At 44.9% G+C, this 18,958-nt stretch overlaps 5 protein-coding genes and 1 non-coding gene across 12 annotated transcripts; 2 read left to right on the forward strand and 4 right to left on the reverse strand.

The window, feature by feature from the left end:
- Positions 1-857: 857 nt before the first annotated feature.
- twf2 (twinfilin actin binding protein 2) lies at positions 858-5,188 on the reverse strand. 5 transcript variants are annotated; one of them, XM_029826726.1, is made up of 10 exons: positions 4,875-5,182; positions 4,359-4,421; positions 2,927-3,105; positions 2,629-2,724; positions 2,414-2,518; positions 2,314-2,328; positions 2,033-2,158; positions 1,803-1,953; positions 1,436-1,557; positions 858-1,315 (listed from the first exon to the last, which is right to left on the reverse strand). In XM_029826726.1, the coding sequence occupies exons 1-10, from the start codon at positions 4,969-4,971 to the stop codon at positions 1,148-1,150; spliced, it is 1,122 nt and encodes a 373-aa protein (XP_029682586.1). In that variant the 5' UTR covers positions 4,972-5,182; the 3' UTR covers positions 858-1,147. The 5 variants fall into 5 exon arrangements, with proteins under 5 accessions (XP_029682586.1, XP_029682587.1, XP_029682588.1 ...); XM_029826730.1 differs by having other exon boundaries at positions 1,141-1,315; positions 1,425-1,557; positions 4,875-5,188; XM_029826727.1 differs by lacking the exon at positions 2,314-2,328.
- A 364-nt stretch (positions 5,189-5,552) lies between these two features.
- On the reverse strand, positions 5,553-8,411 carry wdr82 (WD repeat domain 82). Its single transcript, XM_029826731.1, has 9 exons — positions 8,018-8,411; positions 7,452-7,549; positions 7,033-7,099; positions 6,842-6,941; positions 6,627-6,743; positions 6,287-6,442; positions 6,119-6,188; positions 5,834-5,976; positions 5,553-5,753 (listed from the first exon to the last, which is right to left on the reverse strand). Exons 1-9 carry the CDS (start codon positions 8,176-8,178, stop codon positions 5,724-5,726), a joined length of 942 nt encoding a protein of 313 aa, XP_029682591.1. The 5' UTR covers positions 8,179-8,411; the 3' UTR covers positions 5,553-5,723.
- mirlet7j (microRNA let-7j) lies at positions 7,210-7,291 on the reverse strand. The gene has a single exon (NR_105342.1). It is a non-coding gene; the product is annotated as a microRNA let-7j (primary transcript).
- On the forward strand, positions 8,378-12,448 carry glyctk (glycerate kinase). Its single transcript, XM_003973388.3, has 6 exons — positions 8,378-8,491; positions 9,409-9,508; positions 10,448-10,819; positions 10,902-11,053; positions 11,156-11,331; positions 11,437-12,448. The coding sequence occupies exons 3-6, from the start codon at positions 10,464-10,466 to the stop codon at positions 12,319-12,321; spliced, it is 1,569 nt and encodes a 522-aa protein (XP_003973437.1). The 5' UTR covers positions 8,378-8,491; positions 9,409-9,508; positions 10,448-10,463; the 3' UTR covers positions 12,322-12,448.
- Positions 12,449-12,888: 440 nt separating this feature from the next.
- On the reverse strand, positions 12,889-14,333 carry tcta (T cell leukemia translocation altered). The gene is made up of 3 exons (XM_029826733.1): positions 13,959-14,333; positions 13,835-13,883; positions 12,889-13,691 (listed from the first exon to the last, which is right to left on the reverse strand). The coding sequence occupies exons 1-3, from the start codon at positions 14,167-14,169 to the stop codon at positions 13,655-13,657; spliced, it is 297 nt and encodes a 98-aa protein (XP_029682593.1). The 5' UTR covers positions 14,170-14,333; the 3' UTR covers positions 12,889-13,654.
- mon1bb (MON1 secretory trafficking family member Bb) lies at positions 13,881-18,616 on the forward strand. Of its 3 annotated transcripts, XM_011613976.2 has the most exons (7): positions 13,881-13,933; positions 14,733-14,811; positions 15,322-15,398; positions 15,464-16,045; positions 16,184-16,976; positions 17,059-17,206; positions 17,390-18,616. In XM_011613976.2, exons 3-7 carry the CDS (start codon positions 15,338-15,340, stop codon positions 17,615-17,617), a joined length of 1,812 nt encoding a protein of 603 aa, XP_011612278.2. In that variant the 5' UTR covers positions 13,881-13,933; positions 14,733-14,811; positions 15,322-15,337; the 3' UTR covers positions 17,618-18,616. The 3 variants fall into 3 exon arrangements, with proteins under 3 accessions (XP_011612278.2, XP_029682582.1, XP_029682581.1); XM_029826722.1 differs by lacking the exon at positions 13,881-13,933 and having other exon boundaries at positions 14,660-14,811; positions 15,322-15,377; XM_029826721.1 differs by lacking the exon at positions 13,881-13,933 and having other exon boundaries at positions 14,661-14,811.
- Positions 18,617-18,958: the final 342 nt, after the last annotated feature.

The following is an 18,958-nucleotide window of genomic DNA, read 5'->3' on the forward strand; positions in this document are numbered from 1 at the left end:
AGGCTGGGGTCCATTGGCCACACGTTGGACTCTCCTATGCTGAAACTGATGAGAGGGGGAGGGTGGATGTGGATTTCTAAACAGACCCCCGACTATCTGCCAGTATCTTGGGGTTCACACTGGTGAATAAAAAGTTGCTTCCCTGCACCTTTGGGTCTGGGACCAGGTCATGCGCCTCACAGAACAGGTCACAGTACCCTGGGAAAAGGTGCTGGAGTCCTTTGTGGGACCTTTATCACTATTGTCATTCTTCATCTGGGGGTGTGATGTCTGATCCAAGCAGGTGATGTTGAATCGACAGCTCTGCTCCTCTCTGGTGTCCAGAGCACGTCCATCCAAGAGGAGACACAGGGGCTGACCCAGGACAAGCTGCTCTTTTGACTGGCCGGTAAACTCTCTGGGAATCCAGCAGAGGAGCTGGTGGAGGCGGCTCGGGAGAGGGGCAAATCTGGACAAATGGTTACGAGACAAGACGAGACAATATTTAGAGTGCCAATTTGCGTGTGTGTGTTTCTTTGGACTAACTCACTCCATATGTCTGTCTTACCACATTTTCCACCATGAAGTCACTGTTCAGTTAGCACTAGTGTCAGGAACTGTCCTTCAAATAAAACACGACTTTTTACAAAGGTAATATGACCTTTGTAAAACACACTGGGGGTGTTGCTGAAGAATATACGTAGGGAGGGAAGGGTGAGGATGAGAGCCAGGGTGAGGACAGGGCTAAACTAGTTCACACGATACTAAATATAGTATCATTTGCTTCTTTTTTTTATTAACCATTCCTGTTGTTAACAGATGTAACAGGCAGAATTAATATATGGGCAACAGAAGTCCCAAACACCGACACAGAGAAGAACTTTTAAACAAGAGTTTACTCAGCATTACCTTTTAAATTATTCATTTCTTACAAACATTGTGATACAAAACCTGCAGCCTAACAGAGGCCAACCACGGAGTCGGAAACATCTGACGATGCATTAACATTTTAGTTTATTAAACTCTTAACGGGCATAACTGTGTACTTGTGTGTTTGTCTCTTTTGAAAACAGGTAAAAATATAATTTTCATCCAGGAAAAAAAGAGATAAATAAACACTGTATATAGCACATTCCTGACGTCCCCCGTTCCTCTCTAGTGTCCATCTCTAGCTGTCCTGTACGTTGTCTCCTGGACCCTTAATGAGGCGCTTGTGTCCCCGTTTCCCTGCAGGGCCCCGAGGTTTGGCGAAGGCCTGCTTGTGCGCGTGCTGCTTAGGGTGGACCTCATCGTAGAGGAACTGCTCCGTCAGCTCGTCCCCGTCCTCGATCTCCAACTGCAGCAGCAAGGAAACCATTAGGAAGACGTTCAGTACAAATGTCAATTTGACGTCTTTTTAGCCCACGTCGCATCAAAACCCTGTTCAGAATCTGCTTTTCACTCCCCTCCACCAGACCTTTTTGGCAATCTCCAAATGGTAGTCTCTCTCCACCTCCTCCAGAAGTCGACTCTTGCAGCTGGAATAGAGCATCCGCTCTTTAACGTTGCAGCCGTAGCCCGGCATGGAGTAAATGAACACTGTGGAAGGAAAAACCAAAACTAAAGACTCTTATTGTCGCAAATAGATCCTGATAAATGAGGAAAGGATCAGAACAAAAGAACCGAATGCTGACGTGCTGACAACTTGTTTACAGTGAAACCAGTGTTGGAGTGCAGATCCAAATAAGAAAGCGCGTGAGCACCTCTCTCTACGTCTGGACTCCAGATGTGCGCTTCACTGTGCAACCGTGCGCGTTTTGCACTGAAGATTATTAGAGACATACCAACAGATTCCAGGTAGTCTCCTTCGTGGGAGTGTTTATAGAGGAAGAGATGATATCTGGGAGTGTCTTTTGGAACGCTGCGGGGCAAGTCACATGTTTCTGTCGGGTTGGAGTGGACCAGCTCGATCGTCTCCTTCTCTACGTCCAACCTCTAAAACACAACGCGGCAGAACGGGTTCATGTGTCACCTGAAGAATGAGCCGAACTCGGTGTTGTGGTTTCAAACTCACCAGCTGTATGTAGTTGATGCGCTTTTGTGCGAGCTGCTGCAGGGCTCTCTTGGCGCTCTCCCGCAGGGGGAAGGCAAGGCCCTGCAGAGTCTGGTGCTTGCTGTCCACGCTGATCTCTGTCTTCACCTGTAGGGGGCAGCAAACACCACACAAATTGACCGCAGGCCCCCAGAGTGACATAGAAGTGCAAAGAAGGTCCCAAGTGTCACATTAAAGAGTGAAATCACAACTTCCTCCTATCATTTTTTTTTTCACATGCAGATTTTATTTAAACAACATACCTGTTTGACTTGGCCCTGAAAAAGCGAAAAACAAATCAAGGTGCGTGTGAAGTCCAAAGTTGTTGTATTGGAGACTCCCCCGCACTCTGACACCTCTTACCTCTGTGATCTTGATCCTCTGGAGCTCCTGCTCCGCTAACGTGAGCGGCGCAGGACCCGAACAGGACGACACATGATGCTGGTAGCCCAGGAGACAGATCTCCTCCTAATGTTGCAAGAAAAGCGAGAGACGCTTTTTAAGAGCAGGGCGAAAGGCAAACGCCTCGTCAAGACGTGCCAGTGCATCAGAGCAGGCAGAAAGCAAGCATGCGTCACCTTGGCTGTGCCAAATATGTCGTATTTTACGTGGCCGCCACCGAATTCTTTTTTCACTGTGGCGCGCGTGGCGGCGTAGAGCATCTTCTGTTTCACCTGCAAACATCAGAGCGGGGACATTTACTGCTGGAATTCAGGACAGCGTGTTTTCTAAACAAGCTTGAAACTAGCTTATTTAGCAAATTTTATTTTACAGTCTTAGATTGGGCGCTTGGCAAGATCAGTTGTACTGTCTCTGCTTATAGGTGTGTGTGGCTATACCATCCATGCAGTTGCTGGGGTCAGCACTGTAGCCTACCGGGGACTGGTCCGGGGACCACGAGATGAAGATCCACTCATAACCCTGTGCATTGTGGGAGTCGAGGCGATACAGGACGTAGCAGGGCTCCTGGTTGTCCAGGAGGGGAAGCAGGAAGCGGTCATAGTCCTGGTCCCAGCTCTTTTCCGGCTCTCTGTAGGACCCCAGCACCAGCTGCTCTGAAAACCAGCCCAGTACCCATTACAGACCTTAAGCCCTCTATGCGGCACAGCCTTTGTGCAGTACAATGACGTGCACTGCACACGTTAGGAGACACTAGCGACAGTCACAAGCACTCATGATTTACATGCAAGAGGATTATTGCAATGAACAGGTGTACGCAAGCTGCTCGGAAATTGTTTTGCTGTGTTGTATTACGTCCATAATAGCTTGCATGTTACGAAGCAGCGGGCTGTTTAGCATTTAAACTGTTAATTGTTAATTAAATCCTGTCACGCTACGTTTAAACAATTTGTTTTGGACATTTCCTCCCTGTATCCCTGTATTGCCACCTAGATGCTAACTCCACCGTCCCAGACAGCTGTCTAAGATCTTGTGACCTCTAGAGGTGAGAGGTGTTTAAGCCGGCGTGTTCCGGGCTCCTCTGGACACCTGGTGAGGCTTGTTCATCCATGGAGGGCCCACCTCTGTGTTTATATAAATATTTCAAAACATGTGATACATGTGTGAATGTTTTACACCGCAAAAAGAATGGATTTATGTCACATTTCAAGACAACTAAAAACATATATTTGGTGGAGCCGTGAAGATCCGGGTGAAGATCCTGGCCACATTAGTCCAGTGTAACAGACTATAACACTGCTATAACAAGATGATCCATACATACACCTGAGGACTGGTGCCCTTGTGCGATGGGGGGGATTTCCTGGCCGTCTCCTGGGACATGATTCTATTCTGAGACTCCACACATTCCTGCTCTGCTTGCTCCCACAAGCATTTCTGTCCGCCGTTGTAGGTCTGTGATTCCATCCAAATCAAATGACTCACGTTGGGTGTGGTCGCCTGTCAGACCTCATCGTATAAAAACAAACCACATCAGGCTCTCGCGGATGAGTCTTCCCAGTTTTTTGGTCTCATTTTGGCTGTGTCATGAAAGGTCTTTAGAGCATGAAAATGGACATCGAGTGTCGGGTGGATGACTGGATCCCCAATGGCATACTAGCCCAGAGGTGATGAAACCAGCCTCGCCGATCGGGTTTCTCTTTTGACTTGGGGAATGAGCACGAGTGACAGGCCACCGCGGCAACTCACATGTGGTCCGAAATAGCCAAGTGACGCCTGTGAGGATGACAGCGGCAGAACCGCGCGTCTTTATCCGGGAACTGTTGATATTTGGGCCTCAAATCTGAGATTGTTGGACGCGGTGACCTGTAGGCGCGCAAACAGGCTAAAATGACCAAAACCGACACACCTGCTGCCTCCCCGAGCTGCTCAGTTGACACACCGAAGCACCCCGATGACGCAAGCACGGTTTCTGAGAAGAAGGTCAAAGTCAACAGCGGTTGACCAACTTTGTTTAGGAACATGGACTCAAACCGAACATCAGAGCTCCCATTGAAGACAGGAAATGTCGGCCTCCATCAGAGACAAATACATGAATAGCTTGTTTCTCCAGTTGTTATGGTCGCACTTAGAATATAGTTGAGATGATTTCTTGAAATAATATGTAGTTTGAACAAACTTAGCATCTAATCATCCCAAATTTGATCCCAGTAAAGGGATTAAAACCTCACATGTATTACTTTGGAGATAATGTGAGGTTGTTTGGGTATAAAATAAAAAATGGCCAGAGTCCCTGGATTAGACCTAATTAGACCTACAGGTAAACAGAGTATCAGTATATACTGCAGCAGTCAGCTTTTTAGGGCTAGAATTGGAGTTTTCTTGCTCATGGGCACCTAGTCTGAACATTATGGCATCTACTTACCTTCCTGAATGCACACCTTGATAAGGCGCACTGCTCCACATCTTGCCCTGGCTAAGAACTCCCTGAGCTCTGGCGTCACTACCAGTGCGAGGAACATGGCTGCTCAGCAGTGTCTTCCTCCTGCCAGAGGAGGTCGAGAGGAACCAGTCCCAAATATCCGCTCCAGTCAAGGGAAAAGTTCAGCAAACAAGGCTGCTGTGGACGTGCTCGGCGCTTCAGACGGTCAGTACTGGACTGCTGAGTGTGACGGGGGGTAGCGCTCAAGCAACTAGGACAGTATCATGTGCACACGGCAAGGCAACCCGATCACCTCTCCCAAATTTAGCTCCCAGGGGCCGACTCTTAGCGCCTGGATACTACAGTAAAGTGTGACTGGCAGACCTAAAAACCAACTGTTGATCCAATATGGCTCCCGACACTGGAGATCAAATAGAACCAGAGGCCAGGTTCTTTTAAGTGGATTCATTCTTGTTGCTTCACAAATTAGAGTAATTAAGACATTCATTTTGCTTTCTCAGTTATTTAATACTGTAAAGATGGTGGAAGATCTGGACACTGCATTGGCCAGCATCGTCCCAATCCAGACCCACATTTTAAGAGTGCTGTGTTAAGTTTGTTTTTAAGGTTTAAAAATGTTACAATAAAAAAAACCCTAAATATTAAAGATGACACAACCAGCATTGTACAAAGAATTTAATGTTAAATATTCCTTTTTGTAAAAAAAAAAAGAAGAAATCAGCACACAAATGAAGAAATTATGAAAACAACTTATTTACAATTTGAATCAAACGCTCATAAATGTACACAGCTGACCCCTGCTGGTCACTCAGCCACATCAACAGGAAACCTTCAGTCGTCAATTGTAGGGAGCCAAAACGCCTGCGAGACACCAACCAAAGTGCTGAGTTACAATAGTGAACAAACGTGAAATCAAAGCCTCTCCTGACCGTCGAGCTCACCATGTTGGAACAGGCACTTGCAAACGTCATATACTTGGGGTTGAACTGCAGGCAGCAGATGGGTCCTGTGTGTTTACCGTCTAACAACGCCACCTTCATACCACTCTCTGCGTTCCACACATGGATCTTTCCATCCTCAGAGCCTTAAAGATAGAGAAATAATTGAAACCTTCCTTAAAAAAACAAAGAAATTCCTTAAAAATCAAAGAAAAATGACCGTGAAATCATGTAACTTCTATGATAAAAATCTCTTTTTCCACCAATAACAGAGATAACTCTTCTTACCAATCATAACAAACTGAGAATCTGGTGTAAAGGATGCCTCCAATGTTACGCCTTTACTATTGTTGTAGCCCTGTGGGATTAAAAAAACGTGTGTACAAAGTTAGGATTTCCCAGAAATTGTTGGACGCTGGTCTTTTTCACGCAACTAAACCTTATGTCGTCTCTTACCCCAAAGGAATGCAGCACCACACCCTTAAAAGCATCCAAGATGCGAAGGGCTGCCCCGTTGGTAGAAAGGAGGATGAGTTTGCCGTCGTTACTGAACTTGATTCCCGTCCACTCGCAGGTCCGGTCGTACTGAAGCTTGAAGGTGGCAAAGGGACCCTGTTGACAAGTCAGTGCCACAGATTTACATTTAGCCACAGAAGTCACCTGTATCCATGCAGAATTGTTCATAAACATCATATCACAACAGGTGCACGATTCGAAAATAGCAGTTTTCAATGGGCAACAGCTGGAGCTTATATTAGAAATATTAAAGTACTTATCACTAAAACATCCATCTTACCTTGTCAAACGACCTCAAATCATAAAGTTTAACCATTTCTGAATTGATTCCAGCAGCAAAAATGAGACCTTCCGGGTCAAAGGAACACACCGGCTTCCCCTGAAGGTGCATTAGTCCCTAGGTTTCAGAAACAACAGGTTGCTTTATTTTGCCAATACCAGTACAATCGCAGAGGATTACCAAACTGTAAAGAAGACACACACACACACACACACCTGGCAGTTAGGCGACCTTAAATCCCACAATCTGATAGTTTTATCCAGTGAGCCAGAAATAAATGTGTCATCCACAGGAGACATGCATAGAGACGTCACCCTGGTCAGAAAAACAAAGGTAAAATATCAATGACAGCCTCTTCTCCGCATCAACTAAGGCACGGACAAACATGCATGAACACAAAGCTCACCTTTTGCTATGTCCAGGAAAGTAGCGGATATATTTGTTGTCATGAAGGGAGAGGTACCGGATAGTATCTTCAAGAATTCCAAACACAGATATACACTTTGATACCATGCATGAAACCTTAAATGCAACATGAATAGATGCTGCCATTCAATAAGTGTGGAGAAAGGACTCAGCCATGGGCAAGGCAGTCACTTGTACAGTTAGCTCCTGTATGGGGCAGAATCACAGACCCTCAAACTGTACAAAAAACTACCTCAGACCAGAGCGAGCAGAGATTTCCCAAGATGCACCAGTGGTGTTGAGTACAAAACCAAAAAGGAGGCATTCATAGTCTTAGAACAACAGGCACAAATGATCTATGACAATACTACAATCCTTGACCAATACTGTCAGAAACAAATCGATATCTGTGCAACATACCATCAATTTTGTTGGAACTGTAGACCACCGTGTTAGCAGCATGTGTGTACCTGATTAAGTCCACTCCATACTTTTTACTGTAGAGGGTCCTCTTGGGTCTGCCATTAATTAGACATGAAGGTGGGAGAATGAAGAAATTATCATTTCTTTTCAAATTCATTATGGGCCGTTTTAAACATGCCGAAACCACCCAAATATCAGCCCACATACAGTACTCTAAAGCCACAGTATACAATAAGTGCAGACAGAATTTTACGTTTGTCTTGATCAAGCTTGCGATATAAAGGAAACTAATGTAATTTACACTATTACGTTCAATGTAATTTGCAAACACGAAAAAGTTACAGCGATTGCCAAATCAATCATATTTTAGGTGTTTGACATTTTTATTGTTTTTGGTTAATGTTGTTAATGTTATTAAGTCAACACGTTTAAATTAAATAGACTTTTAGGCGAGCTGAGGCTGATCATTGCAGCGCAGCAGGCCTCGCTAGCTAGCATAGCAAGCAGCTAGGTTGAGCAGGCGACCGTCAAAACAAAGTAAAAACGACACAAAATGTGCTTACTTTCCCTCTTGGCAGTCATACAAGACTAGCGAGTCGTCGTCACTGCTAGAAATAATTGTTTCTCCATTCGTGCTAAAGTCAAAACAGTTGATTTTGTCTGAGTTTTCACGAAACACCTTAGCGACTCTGAAGCTCCGCAGCACATTGTCCGTTAGCTTCATGATGGCCTCTGTATCTCGAATGGGAAACGGGCCTCGTTTTAATATTAAACCACCTTACTGGCCTCCCTTTGTGTTTTTGAAATGTAACAGTACTAACACCTCTTATTGATAGAAATTTCAAAGATATTAAGGAAAGCCCGCCCCGGACGCTTTAAATTCACTGGCGTGAAGAGGGAAATAGAGGCGCCGCTTTCGCCACGTCGGTGATGCGCATGTCAACACCTTGCGCGCGCATGAAACGGAAATAACGCAAACGGAATTATCGCGATAACAGAAAATGTAAACGATAGCCCGAGGAACCATGGTGAACAAGGTAAATCCTAGGATTCCTAATGACGTTTAAGGACAGTTGTCCATTAAACTTCATTAGGTGTTAATCAAAACATGCTTGCGATTTGATTCGAATTGTCTAGAGTTTGTCTGTATATGCAGTGTCGAGGTCCAAAAAATATCCAAGGGACTTTGATTATAAAGCGACCTACTATGTTATGTAACATTGTAGTACTAGTGGTATTAGTTATCTTGTAGTTATTTTTAAGTTGAACAACCTCCATTAAAGGGAGACCACTCAGATGCCTGCTTGGCAGAGCTCTGCACACCCCAAGTGCTAGTTATGTAATTTCTTAATTGAGAAGGATGTCATGTATAAAATACGTACTGCAATCTGTTGCTTTCTCTGGGTGTTTTTCTATAATGTGTTTTAATGGGTTAAATTTTGGAATGAATGTGACTGTGCCCATTGCACCCTGTCAAATAATTTCTGCCACTATTTGGGAGAGAAAACAAAATCTGTCTGTCCTCAAGTGGGTTGTAACGACTCGATCAGGACAGGTTGATCAGAATTGCTTGTGAAAACATTGTTTGGGTGTGGTATGTGGTCTGGCTCACATGTTTGTCTGACTAACCTGTGGCCCAGAACCTTCTTTCTATAAGTCAACAATAATAACCAGCCACTAAATGTGAAATTTACCTGTGCTCACATATCAGTATGGACCTCAAGCTTGCCGATTCAGTAGTGTGTCCAAAGGTCAAGGTCGACCTTGTGGCTCACTGTGTAATGTAGCTGAAGTTGTGGTTGATCCACATACACATCATTGCAGATGTTTTTAGAGCTGCCAATAATGGAGAAACCATCGAGTTGTCATTATACCAGCAATAACCTTACAACCACTGACCCCCCACCCCATTTTTTGTGCTGTCTTTGATCCATTTGTTAATCATTAAACACAGGGTCCACAAGTCAAGCCGATACACAGTCCTGCAAGGCTGAAACCCACTGAGCAGGACACCACAGGGAAGAAGCTGCATTTCACACTTACAAGCATTACAGGTAGGATTGACTGGCACGGTGGCATTTTATGAAGATATTGACAATATTAGTTCTATTCACGAAAAGTGACTTTTCCAACAGGCAAAGAGATTTCCGTTAGTTTGTAAGATGGTCGCCACTGTCACACATTACTCAGTTAGCCCTCATTCAGACATTCAGAGCAGGAAACTGTTATTACTTGTTCATTAAAGACAAAACAAAACCATTACGTGGCTGCGTTCCAAGTATGTGGCTGTTTTTTAAAAATGTCTTTTTCAGTCATCTATAAAATTGGGACAGGGGTGTTACCCAATCTTGACAAATGAAACCAGGTGGTAGCGTGAATCTGACTGAGAGGCACATGGGAGACACCCCTCTTTGACATTTACACTATAGTTGCACGTAACAGTCCATTTCTTTAACGCATGTGACACCACGGTAGGGTTATGCGACACCTCTGAATCTGTGTCTCAACAGCAAAATATGTTTGAAAACATCTACATTGGCAGGATTGATGTGGAATGTCTCTAAGCTTCTAAAGGTGTGTCTCTTATGTGGCTCATAGATCCAGGCTACCACCTGGTTTCATTTAAGTAAGATCTGGTGACGCCCCTCTCTTGGGTTTATAGATTATTTGGTTGAGATTCATTTGTAGTCGATCCCTTTAGATCCAAACCAGCCATTGTTAAATCGCCCTGTCCTACACTCCAGCATCCACAAAGACTCTTCCTGAAGTTTTAGTCAATAGACAATATTCACATGGTGTAAGCGACATTCTCTGTGTGTAGGCATGTTTTTGTACACAGATTTGACAGATTTTTTCCCCGTCAGCTCCTCTTCCTGTCGCCCTGTATACTAGCTCTTGTGTTTTTCAAATCACTGCTGTGATCATCACCCCGACTGCAGTTATACGTGCCGTTACGACATCGATGATTGTGAATTCTGACATTAATCTTTCAGATCAGCTGTGCAGCACATGGCTCGAGTTCTGTCCCTGGTCCGGCCTTGGCCTGTTCCGTCTCTTATCTCCAGGATAAAACCAATACTGTGTAAAATGTCAATGGATTCGCGTGCACGGGCGGTTTTTGCGGCTGCAGTGGAAGCTGTGCAGCCAGACGCTGTGGTCCGAAAGAGTTTAGAGCGCAAAGGAGACTCGGTTTTTGTCGATGGCCATGAGCTTGTACTCAAGCACAACCTGCACCTGGTGGGTTTTGGAAAGGCTGTACTCGGTATGGCTGCTGAGGCAGAGAGGATCGTGGGGGATCACCTGGTAAGAGGCATTATAAGTGTGCCGCACGGGATTCAGCAGACGTTACGGCAACACGGGAAAGAGTAAGCGCCCTGTTGAAGTACAGTACTCAAGAGCGTCAGATACAACCTCTAAATGGCACCATCATTCTTCCTTCCCTCACAGACATCTGTTGTTAAAAGAAAACAGTCGCATACGCGTAAAGGAGGGAGCGAAGCACAACTTGCCAGATGCTGATGCCCAGGTGGCAGCAGAAGAGATCAAGAATTTAGCCAACGCACTAACAGAGGAGGACATTCTGCTTGTTTTAATTTCTGGTAAAAAAACAAACAAACCCAAAACACTTTTGTTTGTATTTTCTTCATTTGTAACATAACCACACCAACATGTCTGACACACCATGACCAAAATGTGTGCAGGTGGAGGCTCGGCGCTCTTACCCGCGCCCATCTCACCCATATCTCTACAGGAGAAACTGGGGGTTACACGTAAATTAGCAGCGGCCGGCGCCACAATCCAAGAACTGAACACAGTGAGACGCGCCCTGTCTTTCTTAAAGGGTGGTGGCCTCGCATGTTCTGCTCATCCAGCCAAGGTAACCTCATTGAATCTCCAAAAGGGATTTTTTTTGTGCATTTTGCTGCAGAAATGCCGTCTTTTGAGCCGTGTCGCCATATTTTATTGCATTTTTTCTTCATAGGTGGTTGCTCTGATTTTGTCGGATGTAATCGGCGACCCTCTCGACCTGATAGCCAGCGGCCCCACTGTGTTTGCTGAGGTGTATCCTGAAGGAGTGCTGTCAGTCTTTGAACGTTACAAGTTATTAAGCTCTCTACCGCCCTCAATTATGGAAGTTCTTAGGAGACCTACGTGCAAGAAGATTATGCATCAACCCACATCACCGGGACGTGTTCTCAATGCAGTAATTGGCTCTAACAGCCTGGCGCTCAAGTGTGCAAGTCTCCGGGCTCGAGAGTTAGGGTTTCTCCCTCTTGTTCTGTCACCGGGAGTGTGTGGCGATGTCAGAGCGGTGTCCAAACTCTATGGCCTCCTGGCCCGCTTTGCCTGCTCTACAGACAACCCTCCTCCAGAAATTGCCGAAGGGATCCTGGCGCTGGGGAAGGAGGTAGGCGTGCAGACCTGGGACCTGTGCCGTACCATGAAGGTCTTGAATGAAGGATGCACAGAGGGATGGGGCGCCACCTGTCTCTTAGCTGGAGGTGAACCCACTGTGGAGTTGACAGGAATGGGTCAAGGCGGTCGAAACCAGGAGCTGGCGTTGCGTGTGGGATGGGAGCTGAGAGGCCTGGAGCGCCCACCGGACGGCCCAGTATTCCTCAGCGGTGGAACCGATGGTCAGGACGGTCCCACTGACGCAGCGGGAGCCGTCACTGATGCCGGGCTGTTAGGGGAAGCACAAGCACAGGGGCTGGACATCGAAAGCTTCCTCATGAACAATGACTCTTACACCTTTTTTCAATGCCTCTCTGCAGGGAAACACTTACTTGTGCCTGGTCTAACATGCACCAATGTGATGGATGTGCACATGCTGCTTATTCCACCTATTCTCAATAATAGAAGATAACAGGAGATGAGGACTGATGTAGACTGAAGAATAACTAGACAAGCTGTGCCTCAAGGCCACCAACATTGTTGTTCAAATAAAATAATGTATGTGTTTGAAGTACACATACATTGTTATAGTGTGTTTATTTCTTGAATTCCAAACCCATATTTTTTTTCGATTTTATTGTCCATTATTCAAAATGAATACATTTCCACAAAAATAACCTTTATTTCTTGACATATTTTTGTGGGGAACAAAACTTTTTTTTTTTTTTTTTTTTAAGTGCTTGCCTTCGGTTTCACGACGCGATCAGTGTTGACATCACACAAGGTCGGCAGTGTCTCTACAAACAATGGAAAAGACGGGCCCGCTAAAGGATGCAGGATCAACTGAGATTTCATTATATTTGCCTGATAATGCCTTGAAGAAGAAAAGAATCCCATCCGAGTTATGTAGATTAGGTTGGATATTGGCTTTTCTCTTGAATATAAAGATCAGATGCAATGTCAACATTTTGCTTAGCAGTTTAGTGATGATGTGAGTGAGTTAATGTAATGGTTTTTGGACAAAATAACTGAGCTGAGACAAAATAAACATATTGTTTAATAATATATAAACATAGCATAAAGCCTTAAAAACTGGGGAAAAATATGTCTTAAATCCCCCTTTAAAACAAATGTATTTATAAATTATATACAGTTGGTTTTTGTGCAATGGTAATGAACATGTTCATTTAACATTAAACCAACACAGGTTTGTTTAACCATGACATAAGCCAACAGAATCAGAAACACAATGTCAGAGACAGGATCATCCTGATTATCTGAACTGCACCCTGAAGATATCTGGGATTTTTAAGCAATAATCTTCCATTGTCATTTAATAATGACTTGGATTTTCATCAAATAAAGAATATTTAAGGTCCCATTGTATAATACAGGGGGGCATTTCTCAAGTTAAAATTAAATGACTCCATAGTTTGTTGAGTGAAGGATCAGTGTCAGAACAATGATCCTGCTCACTGTAACCTGTAATATATGTGCAGATACCAAGACACAACCCTTTTCTTTCCTTGCTTTGTTCTCACTCATAAAGTCTAATTTTTGTTCCGTGTAAAACCAGTTTTCTTAGAAGACTGTACAAACAAGTCTGGAGAATTTCCAAATTTATTCCAGGATATTCAAAGGAGGAAGTAACGGTCGATGAACCAGTCTTCTATGTATTTACATTGTTTCCAGTCTGAAGATAATGGCACATGGATGTTTCTCTGGCCAGACAGTATCTAAAACCCACTCAAGAAAGACGATAGAGTCCAGCTTTCACTTGCATAAAGATCACCATCACTGTCCTGTTAATCTCGATGAGTTTTGGGGGGATCTCCTTTTTCCCTTGAAAAAAAAAGAAGAGGAAAACGTCTATTATTTCATGAACACATTTTCCCTCAATGAGACAAAATGCAAATGTTATAGATCCAATGTGAGGTAACTGCCTTCAATGTTCAATGAATCAAAGCGGAACCAAGGACACGTACCACCCGCTCAGAGGGACCGTATCAGGTGTTCCTCCATTCTGGCCCGCACCTGAACATCAACATCGAGACGTCAAACGATCGGATCGATGGTTTGTACAGGTAAAAAAAACAACAACACACTTACCTTGTCGGTAATACATATCGTTTACTGTGTTCCCATACACTTTCCACGCAAAATGGATAGCGATTAGACTAAAAATTAACCATCCTAGTAGAATTTTGAATATGGAGACTCTCATGTCGTTGGTCAGCCAGTCGTCCACGAATTCCGAAATAAATGACATGCAGCTGTCAGCGATGCGGGATAAAAACTCAAAATCCCAAGCCTCCTCCATGATTTAAAGGAAAAACAGTATTTCAAGAAACGGAGTCTATACCTGAGAGATTGTGTTAAAACGCGACATCACTTCATAACATCCAAGTTAAATGGGCAACATCTTTAGTGTGGCGGTGTTTATCAGTTGTCGGAAAAATCGGAAATGACGTCGATATAAATATTTCTTCTTTTCCGGAATATCGCGGCTGGTGTCTGCAATATGTGCACTGCCGCCCCCTTCTGCTCTGGAGTGTTGACCGGAAATTGGTCCGCGAAACATGTTATGCCTAAAGTTCGACATGACGTAAGGTCCGGTACATAAGTAAGAAGCAGCCCTTGCAAAATTTAAATATTAGTTTGATATGGTTTTAAATTATATTATTCCCCCATTTCTTTAGTTAACATAAGTGATATTTGTTATTTAAAAAATCCAAAACGCACGAAGAGCCTGTACTTGCCAATTTGTTGGAGGGCGGGATTAGATGCGAATTTCGCGCAGTCTGATTGGTCAAATGAACTGTCACCAGAGATTGTGGCTGCTGGATAAGAGGAAAAATGTTTTCTTCTTCGATTTCTTGACAGCTTGTTTTCAACCCGGCAACTGATGGGACTACATGTAGCAAACTAACCATTAATCCCCACGTTAGCACAGCGGAAAATTGTAAGTATTCCAATGTTTTGTCTGCCTGGCAGTAGCTGAGCACGGTTACCTGTATAGTCAGCCAGATCCTTTAAATTGATCCGTGTATATGTTGCTAGCAGGGAATGCTAGCTATAGAATTACATTTAACGTGTAGAATTCGGTATGAAATCGCATCACACCACAAGAGCAAACGACTATTGTCCAAAATAACTGTCGTTTTGATACAATAATCGAGCAGTTGCGACCTATTGAAATCTTTAGTTCTGTCGCTTAAATAACACGCTGTCCTTCGCCTAATGATTGAGCAATGCCAGCCATTACCAACTCAGTCCTTGTCAGATTCCAGAGACTGCCGATATCGTGCAGTTTTCCTTTGTATACATGCTTCGTTATCATGTGACTTGGCGGCTGTTTCACCCTGGGTGCGCCATTCATTGAGGGTCGAGATGGATGCTGTCAGCAGCAACTACGGAACCAGTGTAGAGCAGCAGTTGATCCTGGTTTATTTTGTTTGAATGTTTGCTCCAGGGACTGGCATGGTATCATGGACAGAGACAATCAGCAAGCGGATGAAGCGGAGGGAGGTAAAATTTGTGATCCACCCGGTAAGATTCACTGGGGACATTCAGTTGCATATTCTGTACGACATTAAATTCAATTTTCATTGCAGCTGACACCTTAGCAACCTCCCTCTCCCTCTTGGGCAATCACATGTTTCCTGAGAGAAACTACATTCCCTCTATGAAGAACGAAGAGCACAACGATAGCTTGTACGAGACAACAGAAGATCAGAGCGAAGAAGCCCAAGCAGACGATGTAACAAAACCGGAGACTGAAAAGGCTGAATGTTTTGAGTGTCAGGAGAGCGTGTCCTCCCCACCAGCTGACAGAGGACTCGAAGATGCCACCTGCCCCGCTGACAGCGACCACGCCGACTCAGGGGAGTTTGTTGTCACTATGCTGGCCAAAGCCAAGCTGGAGGAACAAGGTCTCGGTGTTGAAGGTCAGTCGTCTCCGTTGTTGGAAGCAGGGGCCCAGGATTCTCCAGGATTTGCATCCCACCGTGACGAAGACGTGACAGCAGACAGCTGGCGGCAGCACAGAAAACATGTTTTTGTGCTAAGTGAAGCTGGCAAGCCCATCTATTCCAGATACGGTAGCGAAGAGGCCCTTTCATCCACAATGGGAGTAATGATGGCCCTGGTTTCTTTTGTTCAAAGTGGAGATAATATCATCCGATCGTTCTACTCAGGTAATTTTCCCCATCCCTCTAGTATGCTTTTTGATTTTATTTAATCACATGTATTCGTTGAAATGCGTCAAGTGCCCCTGAATTATCATCACCGGTATTATCTATCATATCTGTTGTGTTCTCCTGTTCTCCCTTCAGAGGAACACACAGTGGTGTTCTTGCATAAAGAGCCCCTGGTGCTGGTGTGTGTCTCCAGTAGTCGTCAGTCTGAGCGGCAGCTTCGAGGAGAGCTCCTCTATGTTTACTATCAGATCATCAGCATGCTCACCCAGGCCAGCATATCTCGCATCTTTGAACACAAGAAAAACTACGACCTACGGCGGCTTCTGGCCGGCTCAGAGAAGATCCTGGATGGTCTTTTGAACTTGCTGGATTCTGACCCCAGCTTCCTGCTGGCGGCGGTGCACTGCCTGCCTTTGGCTTCCTCTCTCAGGGACTCTCTCAGTCAGATACTGCAGAAAGCGATTACCCCCAACCTGGTTTTCTCCATCCTCATCGCCAGAAACCAGCTGCTCACCATCGTGCAAGAAAAGACGGTCATCGAGGACACAAGGCTGGAGCCTGCTGATGTCCTCCTCCTGCTCAATCTAATCGGGGCCTCCTCGGCTTTCCAGGCCGGGGAGATCTGGACTCCCATCTGCCTCCCTCTGTTTAACCCCGACTGTTACTTCTACGCGTACATCTCCTACCTGGACCCACCAGAATGCACAGTTTGCCTCCTGCTTCTCTCCACTGACAAGGAGGCTTTTTACGCTGTAGCCGAGTGCAAGAGGAAGATAGAGGGGGCCATGGTGGCTCAGAACTCCCTGAGCCTCATCGCCAAAGTCCAGCCTTACAGCGTGAGCCAGGTTGGCGTCTCGGACCTCAGACACTTCATGTACAAGCCCTTCGATGTGCCGGACAACCACCGTCAGCTGACTCAGTTCACCAGGTAACCACGCTGCATGAGGCTTCAATAACATGTTTCCAATCCATCAGCACCGACCTCCAGTCTGATTTGTTTCCACGTGCAGCCCAGAGATGGAGGCACCTTACAGCAGCGAGGAGGAGCAATTGCGACTGCTGGACCTTTATCGGTATATGCACAGCCGGATCCACAGCACGTCACGGCCCCTCAAACTCATCTACCACGTGGCAGAGAGGGAGACTCTGCTGGCCTGGGTACGTGCTTCTGTTTACAGGAATTCTTGCTGGTCCTCTCATGTTACACCGTTTGCTGCTATTGGAAACGCAGCGAGCTTCAAGTGACAAAAACCCCGCGTTTCTTATTGAAATAAGAATTTGACCTTTTGTATTTACCTGAACTAGCAACACTTCTCGTCCATTTATGACTCCTTGCTGCAGGTCACCAGTAAATTTGAGCTGTACTCCTGCTTCAGTCCTCTGGTGACGAAGGCCTGCGCCATCACCGCCATCACCAAGCTCCTCAGGTGGATCAAAAAGGAGGAGGACCGTCTGTTCATCAGATACCCTCCAAAGTATTCAACCACGCCAAACCCCAGCAAGAGCTCCCGGGCCGGTAAATCAGACCAGCAGGACTCCACAGATAACGGCTTCTTATCTCTCCTGTAGAACTCCCGTCGTACCACAATAGCTTATCAACACTGGTTTCTCAGACACTTTTAAATCCTCTTGATGGAATTTGACTGGAGTGTGACTACTGGACTCAAACACTACATTTTACAGTATTTATGTCTTGGGTTTTTCTTTTTTTCTCAGACTTAAGTGAAAGCACGTTAGTCGATCGCTGCTTTCAGGGGAGAACAGCATTAGTATGGTTTAAATTAAACTGTGGTGCAAACTCATTGCAATGATATTTAAAGGTTTTTATAAGGTTTTATTACTGCAACAAGAGGGAAATTGTCCCCAGACAGCGAATGTATCATACATTCACGTCACATCATACATACTCGCGGCTATTTCCGGCAGGTTGAAGATTCATCTCAGAGGGAGGGGCTTGCAAAGACTGGAAGGTTTGTCGGTCTCTTCAGCTGGAACGTGAGGGGGAACCCTGTTGCATGATTTGTTTTATAGCCCACCGTTTAGTTCGCCGGTTTTTGCCGAACAGGATTAGGAAATGTCAACTCAAACCTCTTCAGCTGAAATGATCCCGCAGTGTTTTTCTACGCCGTTATGGCAGGAGCTGCAGGCCATTTCGTTTCCAGATTACAGGTCAAACAAGTCAGCAATCGGTAGCCTCACACTCGTGTCCTTTTCAGGAGTATGTCGAGTATGTTCATAGTGTTATGAAATAAAAACGAGGATGCACAGATTTACTCTCGTACCAATGAAGTCCGATGTCCTGAATAAGCTTTATTTTTTTAAATTAGACATGGCGTGACCGTGGCAATGCTTGATTTCCTTCGGTGGCTTTGCTTCGTTTGGTGAAGCGGAGTGTTCTCATATTTATATGTGAAGCCATTCCTCGCGTTGTGTGTAAAATATGTGAAGAATAACATTGCAAGTAAATGTACTGATTTGAGTTTGAATTTGGCTTCAGTCTGAAATGTTGGTGGAGGGACGTGTGAAAAGATGGAGAATTAATGTGATCAGTAAATAAGTCTAATCATTTCACCTGGATTTCTTCTTGATGTCCTGCAGATTCAGGTTGTAATGAGAACTCTTCAACAATCTGAAGAACAATTATACCCATGTTCTGAAATTCAAATGATCTCGGGCCACTTCCGGAACCTTGTTTCTCTCGCACGACCTCTGGACACAAGATCTCAGTAGATCAGGAGGTGACTCTCAGGACACGTCTGAAGCTTCTACCTGATGCCGTCACTTAAAAACCAGACCAGGATCTATGAGCAGTACTTCCTGTAGCAGCAGCTGGATCTGCATTATTCTCTGTTATTTATTAGAAGGTCTTCCATAAACTACCCAGTCAATCCCATTTCCAGGTTTTGTCCT

The sequence above is a fragment of the Takifugu rubripes genome, chromosome 19 (genome assembly GCF_901000725.2).
Source record: "Takifugu rubripes chromosome 19, fTakRub1.2, whole genome shotgun sequence".
NCBI lineage: Eukaryota > Metazoa > Chordata > Actinopteri > Tetraodontiformes > Tetraodontidae > Takifugu > Takifugu rubripes.

Excerpts from the sequence above, each read along its gene's own strand:
- twf2 (XM_029826726.1), bottom strand. The coding sequence starts at position 4,971 with ATGTTCCTCGCACTGGTAGTGACGCCAGAGCTCAGGGAGTTCTTAGCC. Across the intron at positions 3,106-4,358 it reads GCAGCTCGGGGAGGCAGCAG|AGCAGCTGGTGCTGGGGTCC; the intron begins GTGTGTCGGTTT and ends GCTGGTTTTCAG. Across the intron at positions 2,725-2,926 it reads GGTCCCCGGACCAGTCCCCG|GTGAAACAGAAGATGCTCTA; the intron begins GTAGGCTACAGT and ends TGATGTTTGCAG.
- wdr82 (XM_029826731.1), bottom strand. The coding sequence starts at position 8,178 with ATGAAGCTAACGGACAATGTGCTGCGGAGCTTCAGAGTCGCTAAGGTG. Across the intron at positions 7,100-7,451 it reads CAGTTCCAACAAAATTGATG|ATACTATCCGGTACCTCTCC; the intron begins GTATGTTGCACA and ends GAATTCTTGAAG. Across the intron at positions 6,942-7,032 it reads TTTCCTGGACATAGCAAAAG|GGTGACGTCTCTATGCATGT; the intron begins GTGAGCTTTGTG and ends TTTTCTGACCAG.
- glyctk (XM_003973388.3), top strand. The coding sequence starts at position 10,464 with ATGGCTCGAGTTCTGTCCCTGGTCCGGCCTTGGCCTGTTCCGTCTCTT. Across the intron at positions 10,820-10,901 it reads TTACGGCAACACGGGAAAGA|ACATCTGTTGTTAAAAGAAA; the intron begins GTAAGCGCCCTG and ends CTTCCCTCACAG. Across the intron at positions 11,054-11,155 it reads TCTGCTTGTTTTAATTTCTG|GTGGAGGCTCGGCGCTCTTA; the intron begins GTAAAAAAACAA and ends AAATGTGTGCAG.
- tcta (XM_029826733.1), bottom strand. The coding sequence starts at position 14,169 with ATGGAGGAGGCTTGGGATTTTGAGTTTTTATCCCGCATCGCTGACAGC. Across the intron at positions 13,884-13,958 it reads CGATATGTATTACCGACAAG|GTGCGGGCCAGAATGGAGGA; the intron begins GTAAGTGTGTTG and ends GTTGATGTTCAG. Across the intron at positions 13,692-13,834 it reads ACGGTCCCTCTGAGCGGGTG|GGAAAAAGGAGATCCCCCCA; the intron begins GTACGTGTCCTT and ends TTTTTTTTCAAG.
- mon1bb (XM_011613976.2), top strand. The coding sequence starts at position 15,338 with ATGGACAGAGACAATCAGCAAGCGGATGAAGCGGAGGGAGGTAAAATT. Across the intron at positions 16,046-16,183 it reads CATCCGATCGTTCTACTCAG|AGGAACACACAGTGGTGTTC; the intron begins GTAATTTTCCCC and ends TTCTCCCTTCAG. Across the intron at positions 17,207-17,389 it reads GGGAGACTCTGCTGGCCTGG|GTCACCAGTAAATTTGAGCT; the intron begins GTACGTGCTTCT and ends TCCTTGCTGCAG.